This window comes from Myotis yumanensis, unplaced genomic scaffold (genome assembly GCF_028538775.1).
Source record: "Myotis yumanensis isolate MYYU_CA2020_CCGP unplaced genomic scaffold, mMyoYum1.0.hap1 SCAF_9, whole genome shotgun sequence".
In the NCBI taxonomy this organism is placed as follows: Eukaryota; Metazoa; Chordata; class Mammalia; order Chiroptera; family Vespertilionidae; genus Myotis; species Myotis yumanensis.
The window spans coordinates 805-19,483 of NW_027223760.1; the positions used below are offsets into that span (position 1 = coordinate 805).

At 59.2% G+C, this 18,679-nt stretch overlaps 1 protein-coding gene across 1 annotated transcript in view; it reads left to right on the forward strand.

Annotated features, from left to right (window-relative positions):
• Positions 1–327: 327 nt before the first annotated feature.
• Positions 328–18,679, forward strand: part of VIPR2 (vasoactive intestinal peptide receptor 2) — a gene marked incomplete at its 5' end in the record, with an annotated part of 37,286 nt that continues 18,934 nt past the window's right edge. The window contains one exon of the mRNA XM_070424927.1: positions 328–427. Within this exon, the coding sequence (XP_070281028.1) occupies positions 328–427 (100 nt within the window). The remainder of the gene's footprint in view (positions 428–18,679) is intronic.

Below are 18,679 nucleotides of genomic sequence, written 5' to 3' on the forward strand. Positions count from 1 at the left end.
ACGTGAATATTGAAAGGTTATTGGGTTAAAGAGCTCTATTGCCGCCAAATTGTACACTAACAACATGCCATGTTACTCTGAGTTTGCTTTCCTGTTCAGAAGACATGCTGTTAGGTTCTATATCTGTTTTATGTTTCCTTCACAAAGGAAACAGTGTAGCTTTTCAAGATAATCCTGCCAGAAACATGAAGGTGATCGCTTTCAAATGAGTGTTAGTTTGGAAGCAGTTTAAAACTCTTCAATTTGGGGTTTTTTATGAACATTTGCTTGAGTGTCCGCTTAGGGTGGAATTTTTACTTATTTCTGTTTTTTTAAAACCTTGACCAGGTGAACAGCGTTCACCCCGAATGCCAAATTCATCTGGAAATACAGGAGGAGGAAACAAAATGTGCAGAACTTCTAACGGCTCACACAGCGACACACAAAGGTAAGGCGGGCTCGGCGAGCGAGGTGCCCGTGATGGGCACCCTGGCAGGCAAGCAGCTCACACCTCACTCTGCAAACAGGTGTTTCAGGTCACCTGTATCTTTTAAAAAAAGGTCTATTTTCACGCTTTTTAATAAACTTCTGGTAAAACTCATATGGAGGGGAAGTCTTTCACATAAACTTTTAAAAAGAAAGCTTAAGTCCTTAACAGAAACTGTTTCCATGGTTAGCAACTGTTACTAAAATAATTTCATGGATGTTGCCATGCTTTACAAAAGCAATTCCGTTTTCCAGGAGTGTTTATCTGATTTCTTGTATTTTAAATTCTTAGTGACATCACAGATAATTTTGGTCCAGTTAAGAACACTGGAAACTTATCAGAACTCAAACAGGAAAATGAGAATTTGTTCTCCTGAAGACAGGCCTAGTGTCAATGTAGTGAACATGGTGGTTTTATTTCCTTCCGGTCAGAGAGGAGATGCCGGGGCAGCAGGCCCTGAGCTGGCACATGCACACGGTGTAGCCTCAGAAGGTCTGGTGTGACCACAGGTTATAAACAGTAGCAAGCCCTTCTTCCTTCGGCTTTCCTTCTCTCTGGTCTGTGTCATTAGTTTACCCTCTTCAAGGAAAAAATTAAAGTAAAAGTAAGGCGATGTGTTAAAGCAGCCGGTGGGCTGGGAGGAGCACAGGCCGTCCCCGGGAGGGCTCTGTGCAGACCGGGCTCCTTGTACACTGGGCTCTGTGCACACCGGGCTCCGTGCAGACTGGGATCCGTGTACACTGGGCTCCATGCAGACCGGGCTCCGTGCAGACCGGGCTCCATACAGACTGGGCTCCGTACAGACTGGGCTCCGTGCAGACCGGGCTCCATACAGACTGGGCTCCGTACAGACTGGGATCCGTGTACACTGGGCTCCGTGCAGACCGGGCTCCATACAGACTGGGATCCGTGTACACTGGGCTCCGTGCAGACCGGGCTCCATACAGACCGGGCTCCATACAGACTGGGATCCGTACAGACTGGGCTCCGTGAGACCGGGTCCCAAGCAGACCAGACTCCGTACAGACCGGGCTCCGTGCTCACCAGGCTCTGTGCACACCGGGCTCCGTGCACACCGGGCTCCGTGCACACCGGGCTCCGTGCAGACCAGGCTCCATACAGACTGGGCTCCGTACAGACTGGGCTCCGTACAGACTGGGATCCGTGTACACTGGGCTCCGTGCAGACCGGGCTCCATACAGACTGGGCTCCGTACAGACTGGGATCCGTGTACACTGGGCTCCGTGCAGACCGGGCTCCATACAGACTGGGATCCGTACAGACTGGGCTCCATGTACACCGGGCTCCGTGCAGACCGGGCCCCGAGCAGACCGGACTCCGTACAGACTGGGCTCCGTGAGACCGGGTCCCGTGCAAACCGGGCTCCGTGCACACTGGGCTTCGTGTACACTGGGCTCCGTGTACACCGGGCTCCATACAGACTGGGCTCCGTGCTCACCAGGCTCCGTGCAGACCGGGCTCCGTGCTCACCAGGCTCTGTGCACACCGGGCTCCGTGCAGACCGGGCTCCGTGCTCACCAGGCTCTATGCACACCGGGCTACGTACAGACCGGGCTCCGTGTACACTGGGCTCTGTGCACACCGGGCTCCGTGCACACCGGGCCCGTGCAGACCAGGCACCGTGCAGACTGGACTCCGTACAGACTGGACTCCGTGAGACCGGGTCCCGTGCACACCGGGCTCCGTGCACACTGGGCTCCGTGTAGATAGGACTCCGTGTACACTGGGCTCCATGCAGACCAGGCTCCTTGCACACCGGGCTCTGTGCAGACCGGGCTCCGTGCAGACCGGGCTCCATGTACACCGGGCTCCGTGCAGACCGGGCTCCGTGCACACTGGGCTCCGTGCACACTGGGCTCGGTGCTCACCAGGCTCCGTGCACACCGGGCTCCATGCTCACCAGGCTCTGTGCACACCGGGCTCCGTGCACACTGGGCTTCGTGTACACCGGGCTCCGTGCACACTGGGCTCCGTGTACACAGGGCTCCATGCAGACCGGGCTCCGTGCACACTGGGCTCCGTGCACACTGGGCTCCGTGTACACCAGGCTCCGTACAGACTGGGCTCCGTGCTCATCAGGCTCCGTGCAGAATGGGCTCCGTGCTCACCAGGCTCTGTGCACACCGGGCTCCGTGCAGACCGGGCTCCGTGCTCACCAGGCTCCGTGCAGACCGGGCTCTGTGCTCACCAGGCTCCATGCACACCGGGCTCCGTGCAGACCGGGCTCCGTGCAGACCGGGCTCCGTGCACACTGGGCTCCGTGCTGACCGGGCTCTGTGTACACCGGGCTTCGTGCAGACCGGACTCCGTGCAAACAGGGCTCCATTCAGACCAGGTTCCGTGCACACTGGGGTCCGTGCTGACCGGGCTCCGTGTACACTGGCCTTCTTTCACACCGGGCTCCATGCACACCGGGCTCCATGCAGACCGGGCTCCGAGCACACTGGGCTCTGTGCAGACCGGGCTCCGTGCAGACCGGACTCCGTGTACACTGTGCTCCGTGCAGACCGAACTCCATGCACAGCGGGCTCCGTGCAGACTGGGATCCGTGCACACCGGGCTCCGTGTACACTGTGCTCCGTGCAGACCGGACTCCATGCACACCGGGCTCCATGCAGACCAGGCTCCGTGCTCACCAGGCTCCGTGCACACCAGGCTCCGTGCACACCGGGCTCCGTGCATACCGGGCTCTGTGTAGACCGGGCTCCGTGCAGACCGTCTTCCTTGCACACCGGGCTCTGTGCAGACCGGGCTCCATGCAGACCGAACTCCGTGTACACCGGGCTCCATGTACACCGGGCTCCACGCAGACCGTGCTCCTTGCACACCGGGCTCTGTGTACACCAGGCTCCGTGCAGACCGGACTCCGTGCTCACCAGGCTCCATGCATACCGGGCTCTGTGTAGACTGGGCTCTGTGCAGACCCGGCTCCTTGCACACAGGGCTCTGTGCAGACCAGGCTCCATGTACACCGGACTCATGCAGACACGGCTCCTTGCACACAGGGTTCTGTGCAGACCGGGCTCCGTGTACACTGGGCTCCATGCAGACCGAACTCCGTGCACACCGGGCTCTGTGCAGACTGGGCTCCATGCACACCGGGCTCCGTGTACACCGGGCTCCATGCAGACCGAACTCCGTGTACACCGGGCTCCGTGTACACCGGACTCCCTGCAGACCGGGCTCCGTGTACTCCGGGCTCCGTGCAGACTGGACTCCGTGTACACTGGGCTCCGTGTACACCGGGCTCCGTGAAGACCGGGTTCCGTGGACACTGGGCTCTGTGTACACCGGGCTCCATGCAGACCGGGCTCCGTGCACCCCGGGCTCCGTGTACACTGGGCTCCGTGTACACCGGGCTCCATGCAGTCCAGGCTCCGTGCAGACCAGGCTCTATGCAGACCGGGCTGCATGCACCCTGGGCTCTGTGTACACTGGGCTCCGTGCAGACCAGGCTCCGTGCAGGCCGGGCTCCGTGCAGACCGGGCTCCATGCACCCCATGCTCCGTGTACACTGGGCTCCATGTACACCGGGCTCTGTGCACACCGGGCTCCGTGTACATCGGGCTCCGTGTACACCGGGCTCCGTGCAGACCGGGCTCCGTGTACACTGGACTCTGTGTATACTGGGCTCCGTGTACACTGGGCTCCGTACAGACCGGGCTCCGTGTACACTGGGCTCCGTACAGACCGGGCTCTGTGTACACTGGGCTCCGTGCAGACCGGGCTCCGTGTACACTGGGCTCCGTGTACACCAGGCTCCGTGCAGACCAGGCTCCATGCTTGCCGGGCTCCGTGCAGACCGGGCTCCGCGCACCCCATGCTCCGTGTACACTGGGCTCCATGTACACCAGGCTCCGTGCAGACCAGGCTCTGTGCTTGCCGGGCTCCGTGCAGACCGGGCTCCGTGCACCCCATGCTCCGTGTACACTGGGCTCCATGTACACCGGGCTCTGTGCACACCGGGCTCCGTGTACATCGGGGACCGTGTACACCGGGCTCCGTGCAGACCAGGCTCCGTGTACACTGGGCTCCGTGTACACCGGGCTCTGTGCACACCGGGCTCCGTGTACATCAGGCTCCGTGTACACCAGGCTCCGTGTACACTGGGCTCTGTGTACCCTGGGCTCCGTGCACACCGGGCTCCTTGTACACCGGGCTCCGTGCAGACTGGGCTCCGTGTACACTGGGCTCCGTACAGACCGGGCTCCGTGCACACCGGGCTCCGTGTACATCGGGCTCCGTGTACACCGGGCTCCGTGCAGACCGGGCTCCGTGTACACTGGGCTCCGTGTACACTGGACTCCGTGTACACTGGGCTCCATGCAGACCGGGCTCCGTGTACATCGGGCTCCGTGTACACCGGGCTCCGTGCAGACCGGGCTCCGTGTACACTGGGCTCCGTGTACACTGGACTCCGTGTACACTGGGCTCCATGTACACCGGGCTCTGTGCACACCGGGCTCCGTGTACATCGGGGACCGTGTACACCGGGCTCCGTGCAGACCAGGCTCCGTGTACACTGGGCTCCGTGTACACCGGGCTCTGTGCACACCGGGCTCCGTGTACATCGGGCTCCGTGTACACCAGGCTCCGTGTACACTGGGCTCTGTGTACCCTGGGCTCCGTGCACACCGGGCTCCTTGTACACCGGGCTCCGTGCAGACTGGGCTCCGTGTACACTGGGCTCCGTACAGACCGGGCTCCGTGCACACCGGGCTCCGTGTACATCGGGCTCCGTGTACACCGGGCTCCGTGCAGACCGGGCTCCGTGTACACTGGGCTCCGTGTACACTGGACTCCGTGTACACTGGGCTCCATGTACACCGGGCTCCGTGCAGTCCAGGCTCCGTGCAGACCAGGCTCTATGCAGACCGGGCTGCATGCACCCTGGGCTCTGTGTACACTGGGCTCCGTGCAGACCAGGCTCCGTGCAGGCCGGGCTCCGTGCAGACCGGGCTCCGTGCACCCCATGCTCCGTGTACATTGGGCTCCATGTACACCGGGCTCCGTGCACACCGGGCTCCGTGTACATCGGGCTCCGTGTACACCGGGCTCCGTGCAGACCGGGCTCCGTGTACACTGGGCTCCGTGTACACTGGGTTCCGTGTACACTGGGCTCCATACAGACCGGGCTCCGTGTACACTGGGCTCCGTACAGACCGGGCTCCGTGTACACCGGGCTCCGTGTACACCGGGCTCCGTGCAGACCAGGCTCCGTGCTTGCCGGTCTCCGTGCTGACCGGGCTCCGCGCACCCCATGCTCCGTGTACATCGGGCTCCATGTACACCGGGCTCCGTGCAGACCGGGCTCGGTGTACACTGGGCTCCGTGTACACTGGACTCCGTGTACACTGGGCTCTGTATACACTGGGCTCCGTGCACACCGGGCTCCTTGTACACCGGGCTCTGTGCAGACTGGGCTCCGTGTACACTCTGCTCCGTGCAGACTGGACTCCATGTACACTGGGCTCCTTGCAGACCGGGCTCCGTGCTCACTAGGCTCCGTGCACACCGGGCTCCGTGCAGACACGGCTCCTTGCACACAGGGTTCTGTGCAGACCGGGCTCCGTGTACACTGGGCTCCATGCAGACCGAACTCCGTGCACACCAGGCTCTGTGCAGACCGGGCTCCATGCACACCGGACTCCATGTACACCGGGCTACATGCAGACCGAACTCCGTGTACACCGGGCTCCGTGTACACCGGACTCCCTGCAGACCGGGCTCCGTGCAGACCGGACTCCGAGTACACTGGGCTCCGTGTACACCGGGTTCCGTGAAGACCGGGCTCCGTGCACCCCGGTCTCCGTGTACACTGGGCTCCATGTACACCGGGCTCCGTGCAGTCCAGGCTCCGTGCAGACCAGGCTCTGTGCAGGCCGGGCTGCATGCACCCTGGGCTCTGTGTACACTGGGCTCCGTGCAGACCAGGCTCCGTGCAGGCCGGGCTCCGTGCACCCCATGCTCCGTGTACACTGGGCTCCATGTACACCGGGCTCCGTGCCCACCGGGCTCCGTGTACATCGGGCTCCGTACAGACCGGGCTCCGTGTACACTGGGCTCCGTGCAGACCCGGCTCCGTGCTTGCCGGGCTCTGTGCAGACCGGGCTCCGTGCAGCCCATGCTCCGTGTACACTGGGCTCCATGTACACCGGGCTCCGTTAACACCGGACTCCGTGTACACCGGGCTCCGTGCAGACCGGGCTCCGTGTACACTGGGCTCCGTGTACACTGGGCTCCGTGTACACTGGGCTCCGTACAGACAGGGCTCCGTGCAGACCGGGCTCCGTGTACACTGGGCTCCGTGTACACCGGGCTCCGTGCAGACCCAGCTCCGTGCTTGCCGGGCTCTGTGCAGACCGGGCTCCGTGCACCCCATGCTCCGTGTACACTGGGCTCCATGTACACCGGGCTCCGTTCACACCGGACTCTGTGTACATCGGGCTCCGTGTACACCGGGCTCCGTGCAGACCGGGCTCCGTGTACACTGCGCTCCGTGTACACTGGGCTCCGTATACACTGGGCTCCGTACAGACCGGGCTCCGTGTACACCGGGCTCCGTACAGACCGGGCTCCGTGCACACCGGGCTCCGTGTACACTGGGCTCCGTGTACACCGGGCTCCGTGCAGACCCGGCTCCGTGCTTGCCAGGCTCCGTGCAGACCGGGCTCCGTGCACCCCATGCTCCGTGTACACTGGGCTCCATGTACACCGGGCTCCGTTCACACCGGACTCCGTGTACATCGGGCTCCGTGTACACCGGACTCCGTGCAGACCGGTCTCCGTGTACACTGGGCTCCGTGTACACCGGGCTCCGTGCAGACCAGGCTCCGTGCTTGCCGGGCTCCGTGCAGACCGGGCTCCGTGCACCCCATGCTCCGTGTACACTGGGCTCCATGTACACCGGGCTCCATGCACACCAGGCTCCGTGTACATCGGGCTCCGTGCACACCGGGCTCCGTGTACATCGGGCTCCATGTACACCGGGCTCCGTGCAGACCGGGCTCCATGTACACTGGGCTCCGTGTACACTGGGCTCCGTGCACACCGGGCTCCTTGTACACCGGGCTCTGTGCAGACTGGGCTCCGTGTACACTCTGCTCCGTGCAGACTGGACTCCATGTACACTGGGCTCCTTGCAGACCGGGCTCCGTGCTCACTAGGCTCCGTGCACACCGGGCTCCGTGCAGACACGGCTCCTTGCACACAGGGTTCTGTGCAGACCGGGCTCCGTGTACACTGGGCTCCATGCAGACCGAACTCCGTGCACACCAGGTTCTGTGCAGACCGGGCTCCATGCACACCGGACTCCATGTACACCGGGCTACATGCAGACCGAACTCCGTGTACACCGGGCTCCGTGTACACCGGACTCCCTGCAGACCGGGCTCCGTGCAGACCGGACTCCGAGTACACTGGGCTCCGTGTACACCGGGTTCCGTGAAGACCGGGCTCCGTGCACCCCGGTCTCCGTGTACACTGGGCTCCATGTACACCGGGCTCCGTGCAGTCCAGGCTCCGTGCAGACCAGGCTCTGTGCAGACCGGGCTGCATGCACCCTGGGCTCTGTGTACACTGGGCTCCGTGCAGACCAGGCTCCGTGCAGGCCGGGCTCCGTGCACCCCATGCTCCGTGTACACTGGGCTCCATGTACACCGGGCTCCGTGCCCACCGGGCTCCGTGTACACTGGGCTCCGTACAGACCGGGCTCCGTGCACAACGGGCTCCGTGCAGACCGGGCTCCGTGTACACTGGGCTCCGTGTACACCGGGCTCCGTGCAGACCCGGCTCCGTGCTTGCCGGGCTCTGTGCAGACCGGGCTCCGTGCAGCCCATGCTCCGTGTACACTGGGCTCCATGTACACCGGGCTCCGTTAACACCAGACTCCGTGTACACCGGGCTCCGTGCAGACCGGGCTCCGTGTACACTGCGCTCCGTGTACACTGGGCTCCGTGTACACTGGGCTCCGTACAGACAGGGCTCCGTGCAGACCGGGCTCCGTGTACACTGGGCTCCGTGTACACCGGGCTCCGTGCAGACCCAGCTCCGTGCTTGCCGGGCTCTGTGCAGACCGGGCTCCGTGCACCCCATGCTCCGTGTACACTGGGCTCCATGTACACCGGGCTCCGTTCACACCGGACTCTGTGTACATCGGGCTCCGTGTACACCGGGCTCCGTGCAGACCGGGCTCCGTGTACACTGCGCTCCGTGTACACTGGGCTCCGTATACACTGGGCTCCGTACAGACCAGGCTCCGTGTACACCGGGCTCCGTACAGACCGGGCTCCGTGCACACCGGGCTCCGTGCAGACCGGGCTCCGTGTACACTGGGCTCCGTGTACACCGGGCTCCGTGCAGACCCGGCTCCGTGCTTGCCAGGCTCCGTGCAGACCGGGCTCCGTGCACCCCATGCTCCGTGTACACTGGGCTCCATGTACACCGGGCTCCGTTCACACCGGACTCCGTGTACATCGGGCTCCGTATACACCGGACTCCGTGCAGACCGGTCTCCGTGTACACTGGGCTCCGTGTACACCGGGCTCCGTGCAGACCAGGCTCCGTGCTTGCCGGGCTCCGTGCAGACCGGGCTCCGTGCACCCCATGCTCCGTGTACACTGGGCTCCATGTACACCGGGCTCCATGCACACCAGGCTCCGTGTACATCGGGCTCCGTGTACACCGGGTTCCGTGCAGACCGGGCTCCGTGTACACTGGGCTCCGTGTACACTGGGCTCCGTGTACACTGGGCTCTATATACACTGGGCTCCGTGCACACCGGGCTCCTTGTACACCGGGCTCCGTGCAGACTGGGCTCCGTGTACACTGGGCTCCGTACAGACCGGGCTCCGTGCACACCGGGCTCCGTGTACATCGGGCTCCATGTACACCGGGCTCCGTGCAGACCGGGCTCCATGTACACTGGGCTCCGTGTACACTGGGCTCCGTGTACACTGGGCTCTGTATACACTGGGCTCCATGCACACCGGGCTCCTTGTACACCGGGCTCTGTGCAGAGTGCGCTCCGTGTACACTCTGCTCCGTGCAGACCGGACTCCATGCACACCGGGCTCCGTGCAGACCGGACTCTATGTGCACTGGGCTCCTTGCAGACCGGGCTCCGTGCTCACCAGGCTCCGTGCACACCGGGCTCCGTGTACATCGGGCTCCGTGTACACCGGGTTCCGTGCAGACCGGGCTCCGTGTACACTGGGCTCCGTGTACACTGGGCTCCGTGTACACTGGGCTCTGTATACACTGGGCTCCGTGCACACCGGGCTCCTTGTACACCGGGCTCCGTGCAGACTGGGCTCCGTGTACACTGGGCTTTGTACAGACCGGGCTCCGTGCACACCGGGCTCCGTGTACATCGGGCTCCGTGTACACCGGGCTCCGTGCAGACCGGGCTCCGTGTACACTGGGCTCCGTGTACACTGGGCTCCGTGTACACTGGGCTCTATATACACTGGGCTCCGTGCACACCGGGCTCCGTGTACATCGGGCTCCATGTACACCGGGCTCCGTGCAGACCGGGCTCGTGTACACTGTGCTCCGTGTACACTGGACTCCGTGTACACTGGGCTCTGTATACACTGGGCTCCGTGCACACCGGTCTCCTTGTACACCGGGCTCTGTGCAGACTGGGCTCCGTGTACACTCTGCTCCGTGCAGACCGGACTCCATGCACACCGGGCTCCGTGCAGACCGGACTCCATGTGCACCTGGCTCCGTGTAGACCGGGCTCCGTGCTCACCAGGCTCCATGCTCACCAGGCTCCGTGCACACCGGGCTCTGTGCTCACCAGGCTCCGTGCACACCGGGCTCCGTGCACACTGGGCTTCATGCAGACCGGGCTCTGTGCACACCGGGCTCCATGCCGACCGGGCTCCATGCAGTCCGGGCTCTGTGCACACCGGGCTCCGTGCCCACCGGGCTCCGTGCTGATGGCCCTGCCCAGTAGAAACAGAAGTGGAGCCGCTTGGGTAGCTTTGTATTTTCTAGGGGCCACATTAAAACAAGTAAAAAGAAACATGTGAGATTAGTTTAACAAACATTTTATGTGTCCAAATATATCTAAATTGTTATCATTTCTACTGCTAATGAATATAAAATATTAGCCAAACCAGTTTGGCTCAGTGGATAGAACGTCGGCCTGCAGACTGAAAGGTCCCAGGTTCGATTCCGGTCAAGTGCATGTACCTTGGTTGTGGGCACATCCCCAATAGGAAGTGTGCAGGAGGCAGCTGGTCGATGTTTCTCTCTCATCGATGTTCCTAACTCTCTATCCCTCTCCCTTCCTCTCTGTAAAAAATCACTAAAATATATATTTAAAAAATATTAAGGAGAATTTTTACATTTTCTTTTGTGTCACGTTTGGACCTGCTGCTTGCGTTGGCGCCGGCCTCGCTCCAGGGCTCCTCCGGCCTAAGGAACGGGTCCGCATCATGTGTTGCTGGCGGCCACGCCTCCTCAGGGGCTCGTTAACTGTGTCCAGAGAAAAGCTGATGGAGTGGCTCAGCTCACAGCAGACAGGGACTGTGTCCTGGGCAAAGCCACGGACTGACCGTCGGTCCTACAGGACCAGAGACATGGGTCCCGCCAACCGGGGCCTCGTGACAAAGCAGTCGTCATGTCCGCTGGGTCCACTCCCTCAGTGGAATCCAGGAGATGTAAGAAGAGGACAGACTGAGAGGAGACAGAGTCGGCGGTTAGAATCATCTAGTTCATGGCCAGGGACCCCACCTCCTCTCCACACACCCCAGTGCAGGTGGCAGTAGAGGGTCCAGCAGAACCGTCCTTCCGGTAGGTGAGCCAGGCCCTTTGTGAAGCCTCGGGGGTGGGGGCGCCCCCTGACAGCAGCTGAGCTGTCGACATAGGGCTGGGAGCTGCCCACACATGGCATGGATTTGCCCAGCGCAGCCGTGAGAGAAATCACTCCAAGCTCTGCCTTCTCCTCCCGGGCAGGTACTTCAATCCCTGCAGCCGCTCCCGGACACTCCTCCCGGGCAGGTACTTCAATCCCTGCAGCCGCTCCCGGACACTCCTCCCGGGCAGGTACTTCAATCCCTGCAGCCGCTCCTGGACACTCCTCCCGGGCCCATTCAGCTGGACACAGCCACTGCAGAGACGGGCAGGAGGAGTGTCTCCATGACATTGCAGCCTGCAGGAGTCAGTTTTATGACTGGTAAACTCAGCACACAGCCGAGCCCTCAGAGCTGGTGTCAGGGGAGGCTCCTGGGAGAATCTCAGTGTTTCCTTCCTCGTTTCTCTGATCTCCCGCCTTCAGCAATCACATCTGGTCAACAGTAGTGCATTGTTCCCACGGGGGGCAGAGCGATGCCCAGGACAGTCCCTGAGGACACTTCTCAGAGGGGTCATGGTGGACGGACTGCCGGTGAAAGTCTGTGCCATTGACACCGGACGGATGGTGTGGGGGAGACACGGACAGGTTCAGGGCGTGGAGTCCCTGCTGCCCGCGATGGGATGTTCTGACCCACAATCACGATGTCATGCAAGAGACCCTTGAGTTCTGGCTGCCTTGGTTTCTGGTTGGCGAGTGTGGATGGGTGTGGCATGCCGCTAACGCTATGACTCTGTGGGGAGCACAGCTGTGAGCCCGGGGCTGTGGCCAGCAGTTCAGGAGTGTGGGCTGTGGGCACAGGGCCAGGCGAGGGCTGCTGGCCTAGGAGAGGAGGGAAGGTGGTGGTGTGCGGGTGGGCAGGGGAGCCGACGGGGGGCGAGGGATGTGGTGCTCCTCAGCCCGCGCTCATTACTCTGAGGAAATGCAGGCACCAAACTGCCCAGCTTCCACTTTCAGAAAACATTAGAAATGCAAACTTTACGTAAAATATTCCAAGCTCTTAAACGCGTGCAAGCAGCACCTAACCAGCTCTGTGAGCGGGTGGCAGGCAGGCCTGTGTGGCCGCGCCTCCCTGGTGCAGGGGACCAGCCTGCAGTCGGCTCAACGCCTTCCCTGTCCTCACGCCCCACCCACCCCTGCCTCGGGCAGGGCAGCGGCTAGGAGGCTTCGGCCTTCTCACAGTGACAGGCCAGTCCTTGGGTGTTTTCCTAAGCGGAGGGCACCGGCTCTGGGCGTTGAGGCCGGTCCCGCAGCGGAGGAGGCACGTGCAGCTGACCCCACCTTCCCGCCAGCAGGAAGGGCATGAGAGCAGCTCAGAAGGACTTGGGTGCGGAACTCCTTTTCTTCTTTTACTGCTAACACTGTGCTCAGCCCGGATGCCAGGGACGTCAGTGGTGCTGACCAGAATGGAGACCCTGGAGACAGGAAGGCAGCCCCGGGAGCGGCATGTGCCACGCCGTCATAACACTGCTGGATGGATGTCCTGGACCGATCCTGGACGTCGCCAAGTCCTGACATAAATCTACGGGAGATTACCCGTGAACACAGGGAGGGCCTGCCCCCACCCCTGCCCCGCCCCCTCAGAGTCCCAGCCTCTGGGCCCCACCAGGCCTCCACAAAGCTCCCCAGCGCCACCCACCAGAGTTCCTGTGACAACCGAGTCCCAAGTCGGCATGAACGTTGGAGGGACGGTTTTGAGAATCTTCACTGTATTATCAGGAAGCGGTGACGTATGAAGGTGACACAGCGAACATCCTGGGGTGAAAGGCACACGCGTGCTGGAAGCAGCTTGCACCTGCTCAGCTTCCTGAACAGGTGGTTGCGCCCCAGGCCGCCCGAGGCGCGTCCTGCAGCGCAGGCCTGACCGGGTCCCCACCACAGGCTTCGTCTCATCTGCTCGGCACAGCTCCTCAGCACATTTGGATGTTCAAGGTTCCTTGCACTCAGGGTGTTTTACAAACAGACAGGTTCAAACTGGTTCCTCTCTGTTCCTGTGAAAACCCTTGGCTCAGGGAGCAGCTTCCACATCAGTTCCAGTCCCAGGACATGCTCCCCACAGTAAGCCTTGCCACCTGCAGACTCGAGCCCTGAGGTGGTCACAAGGCTGCTCTTTATGGCGCCCAGGGGAACGGGCCCTGGTCTTTCCTGGGAACTGACCACTTGGGGGTCCAGGAATGGTCATGTGTTGAGGGGTCTCTCAGCAGAAAGATAAACAAGCCAGTGTGTGCACTGCCCTGTGCAGGCCCAGAGCAGAGTGGGCCTGAGACGGAAACCACAGGAGGATGCGGGGTGGGTCTATAGCAAGCGTGTCAAACTCAAAGGCTAACACGGCCAAACATACAAGGTGGAAGTGTATGTGGCCACACAAAAACAGAAGCTTCAATTTTCACAGAAGCATAGGTTTATTTCAATAGAGACATGCTGAATACAAAGGGCTGAAATAAATGAGTCATCGTTAACATAAAATAGTAGGACATTTTAATAAAAATTAATATTTTTTGAACAACAAATACACATCTATCAACAAGTGAATCTAAAAATCAAGTGAATAAATAATCTGATGAACAGAATAAACTGGTGAACATAATAGAATCAGGGGCATAGAAAGGGAGTGGACTGACTATTCTCGGGGGCGGGGAAGGGGTGTGGGGGTGCAGGAAGAGACTGGACAAAAATTGTACACATATGGATGAGGACAGTGGAGGGGGGTAAGGGCAGAGGGTCGGGTGGGGACCAGGTGGAGGAGAGCTATGGGGGGGAAAAGAGGAACAACTGTAATAATCTGAACAATAAAGATTTAATTTTTAAAAAAATTAATATGTTTTCTTGAACATTAACTCACCAGACACTGAATAACTGCACAAATTAATAAGCGTAATGCAAATAAACCTATTTTTCTTGTTCTCGGAAAGCAAATTATTTCCTGTTGTGCACACCAAACAAGTCAGTACAAGACTAATGACGTGACCATCGGCTGCTTAAAATATTCGTTGCTAGTATTAGTGGAGAGAAATGGTGCGCCTGCGTGTAAGGGAGATGAATGCAACACAATTATAGTAATCAATCATTAGTGAACGTTGTAGTTTGTTATTAATAACTAGTGGCTCGGTGCACAAATTTGTGCACAGTGAAAGGAAATCAATTAGAAGAAATATTTTAATATTGCTATTTGCCCTTTCTCTGTAATAGAAGTGTCAACCAAATTCATGATCGGCAATGGCAGATGGAAACACACATGTGTAATTGACGCCAGCGAGAGCGTTATATGTATCACACATGCGCGAGCCTTTTATAAATATAGAATAAACTTGCTTAATTAGACCTGTTTTCTGATGTAGCTAAACTTTTTCCAGCCCAGTGAAGCACCCCAAAGGTAATTGTCAGCAACACAGCAGTAAATATCAACATGAAGCAGATTATTATTGTAGACTAGAGGCCCGGTGCACAAAAATTTGTGCACTCGGGGGGAAAAGGGGGTCCCTCAGCCAGGCATGTGCCCTCTCGCAGTCTGGGACCCCTCAGGAGATAACGACCTGCTGGCTTAGGCCTGCTCCTGGGTGGCAGAGGGCAGGCCCAATCCCTAGGTGCAGCCCCTGGTCGGGCTCAGAGCAGGGCTGATTGGGGGGTTGGGGTACCACCCCCTATCACACTCAAGGCAGGCTCGATGGGGAGGTTGCGGCGCCACCCCCTGTCACTCACAGAGCAGGGCTCATCAGGGGGTTGAGGAGCTCCCCCCTGTCACTCACAGAGCAGGGCAGATCAGGGGGTTGGGGCGCTGCACCCTGTCACACTCAGGGCAGGGCCAATGGGGAGGTTATGGCTCTACCCTGTCACACACAGAGCAAGGCCCGTGGAGAGGGATTGGGGCGCCGCCCTCTATCACCCACAGAGCAGGGCCGATCAGGGGGTTGGGGCGCCACCACTGTCACACTCGGGGCAGGGCCGATGGAGAGGTTATGGCTCTACCCTGTCACACACAGAGCAGGGCCGATCAGGGGGTTGGTGTGCTGCACCCTGTCACACACAGAGCCGCAGGGCGATCAGGGAGTTTGGGCACTGCCCCCTGTCACGCTGATCCCGGTGCCGGGAGCCTCACTGCTCCACTGATCCCGGTGCCAGGAGGCATATTACCCTTTTACTATATAGGATAGAGGCCTGGTGCATGGGTGGGGGCTGGCTGGTTTGCCCTGAAGGGTGTCCTGGATCAGGGTGGGGGTCCCCACTGGGGTGCCTGGCCAGTCTGGGTGAGGGGCTGAGGGCTGTTTTCCAGCTGGTGAGTGACTAAAGCTCCCAACCGCTCCTTGTTTTCTTCTTCTTTTTTTTTTTTTATTCTCGGCCAGCTTTAGCTCTGAGGCCTCACTGCTGAAAACATGGATACAATGTTTTGGTCCGGCTGGGTTTCAGTCCGCTGGTTTCTGGGGTTTTGTTTACCTTCTTATTTGCAACATAGTACATAGTTGCTTAGAGTTGCAACTGAGAGGCCGGCAAGTGAGACGGGGAACGTTGGAGTCTGCAGCAAGCAAGCCTCATGCTTGTTTCAGTGCCTGGCTGCCGGCCGCCATCTTGGCTGACAGTTAATTTGCATATACTCACTGATTAGTCAATGAAAAAGGTAGCAGTCGTACGCTAATTACCATGTTTCTCTTTTATTAGTGTAGATAATGCAGGGAGAACAAAGGATAAAATGTTTAACTGCAGCAGTGTTTGACTATATTCTGCTCAGTGAGAAAACCTGAAGTCATTTTCAAGTTCCACCATTTCTTACTTCTTTTCAGTCAGGTCAGGTTTCTAAGCTTTCTAAAGCTCCATTTTCTGGCTAATGAAAAGAAAATAGGATTCCACCGAGTCTCCTATCTACCTACTCCAGGACTTCTGTGAGGATCAAATGAGATGAGGCTCGGGAAAATGCTCCACAGACATTTGGTTAAAGTGTAAAATGTTTCCACCTGGCTATAAAGCAAGTCATGTTCCTGGGCTGAAGAAACTGCGAGGCTAGTTGCTAGGGAGAGGAAGCTGGGTGTTGCTATGTGATGTCATTGCTGTTTCTGGACTGTGGGCTGCATTTTGCACCATGGGGTCTGGGCAGCGTCGGATGCGATTTGGTGGGCTGTTGCTCTGGGGTGGTGGCAGGGCCTTTGTCCAACTTGGAGGAAGCCGAGTATTGCTTTGTGGGCACCAGGTCCACAGTGCCATTTCTCTGTGTGTGTCACGGCAGCTCGTGCATTGAGCATCTGCCCCCTGGTGGCCAGTGCACGTCATAGCGACCAGATGGTCAGACACTTCGCGTATTAGCCTTTTATATATTGCTAGAGGCCCAGTGCACGAAATTCATGCAAGAGTAGGCCTTCCTTGCCCTGGCTGCCAGCACTGGCTTCCCTCTCAGCCCAGGCTTCATCCGGAAGGTCGTCTGGAAGAATGTCCAGTCTAATTAGCATATTATGCTTTTATTATTATAGATAGATTATGTATAATGGGATATTGTAAAAATTAAGTTATGAAATTTTTATTAAAATGTTTCTTACATTTATATTAGCTTTGCTGCAAAAATATTCGTTGTGGGCTGCATGAGGCCTGCGGGCCATGAGTTTGACATGCTTGGTCTATAGGGCCCCGAGGCCCTGAGGGAGATGGCTGTGCAGGGCGAGGTCAGAAAACAGGGCACCCTGTCTGTGCTCTTTAGACGCCCGGTGCCCACTAACCTGGGGCATCTGCTGTGAGGGGTGCATGCTGCCCCGCTTCCAAGCCCCGGGCCAGAGGACAGGCCTGTGTTTACTGCTCTGGGTGCCTCCCTGAAGGGACAAGGCAGCAGACAGCACCTCCTCCGGGCCGCCTGCATCCGCCAGCAGCGGAGTCTGCTTGGCTGGGAGTCAGGTTCCAGCAAATGGCCAGGTTCACGGGGAAGGACATAGCCGCTTTTTAAAAGGGAATTTGCCAACCCCATTGGTGAATCACTCCATTTGGCTCTGAGGCCTTTAGGTTGGTGACAGGCTGGGATTCTGGGACAGGAAGCAGCCAGAGGCGCTGACCAACCTAGAGGTCACTCATCTTTCTAAACACTGTCAGGTCGGAGGACCTTGGGCGTCTCCTTGTTCGGCCCCTGGTGGGCAGAGAGGAGGCCCCTCTGCTTCCATCCACGGAGGGACTCAGACCCCAGCCGTCCAGACCCGCCCGGTGGTGGAAAGCGTGTGGGAACATCTGCTCAGCTTTGCTGCCGGTTTTTATCCAGTTCAGGTTAAAAGGACTGAGGTGACTGAGACCAGCAGGCAGAGGGGCCAGCTGGAGGCCTTGCTGGACCACTGCGCGTGGCCCCGCAGCCCAGCCTCACTCGCCTCCCGGAGCCACCTCGCTCTCTCTGGGCCCTTCGCTCGTGGCCTCCGTGGCCAGACAGGCCTCCCTCGGGGGACTCTCGGGCCACCGCTCTGCGATTTGGATGTGACTCCTTAGGGAGGACATCCTCGCTGTCGCTCCCACCACACGTCCCACGACGGCCCGGAAGCTGTTTGGTCCCTCGGGAGGTAGTGGCCCCGGATGCTGACTGTAAAGCTGTTTTCCCTTTGCAGTCAGCGGGGAGTCTGGCACTGCCGTCACTGTTAGATTCTAGTTCACACTTTACTCTCTGTTGGCGAGTCATGCCTGGGTTTACTTCACGACTCACCATCACACACGGGCCAGCATTCATGGTGAGGGGACAAGGACAGGACAAGTCCAAGCCCTGGGGCACCTGTTAAGTTTGAATGACTAGACTCCCAAGGAACTCCCAACACTGTTTATGTCACAAATATTCTGGGTGTTGGTGGCTTGGAAATGGGGGTAATTGTGCTGAATCCACACCATGGAATATCAGGAAGCCTTTAAACATGAAGATGCACAGCATGAAAACACGTGTGACACATTGTGAAGCAGGAGCAAGGAAGAGGGTGGTACATACAATGCCCTGTTTTATAAAAACTTCGATATGAACATGGCATATAACATGTCATAGGATGTCATTACGGCCCAAAGACAGGTCCCTCCCAGAGCTGGGACCAGGCACCCTGCACCGGGCGAGCCACGGGTCACTTCCCCAGCGGCCTCCCCACTGGGGAGGGGCGGCTGGGAGGGCTGTTTGTGGAGAGGGTTTCTGTGGAGAGAGGGTTTGAAATGCTGCCTGTGGTTTATCACAACTCAGCAACTGGGCTCCTCTTGGGACTGTACTCCTGGCTTTGGTCAGGGGCCTGGCCGTGGTCACCTGGACGGAAGTATTGGGGTTGCCGGGTGTTTACGAGTAAGTGCCCACAGGTGACCAGCCGAACCAGGTCCTGCACAGGAGGGAGCTCCTCGTCAGCCCTGCT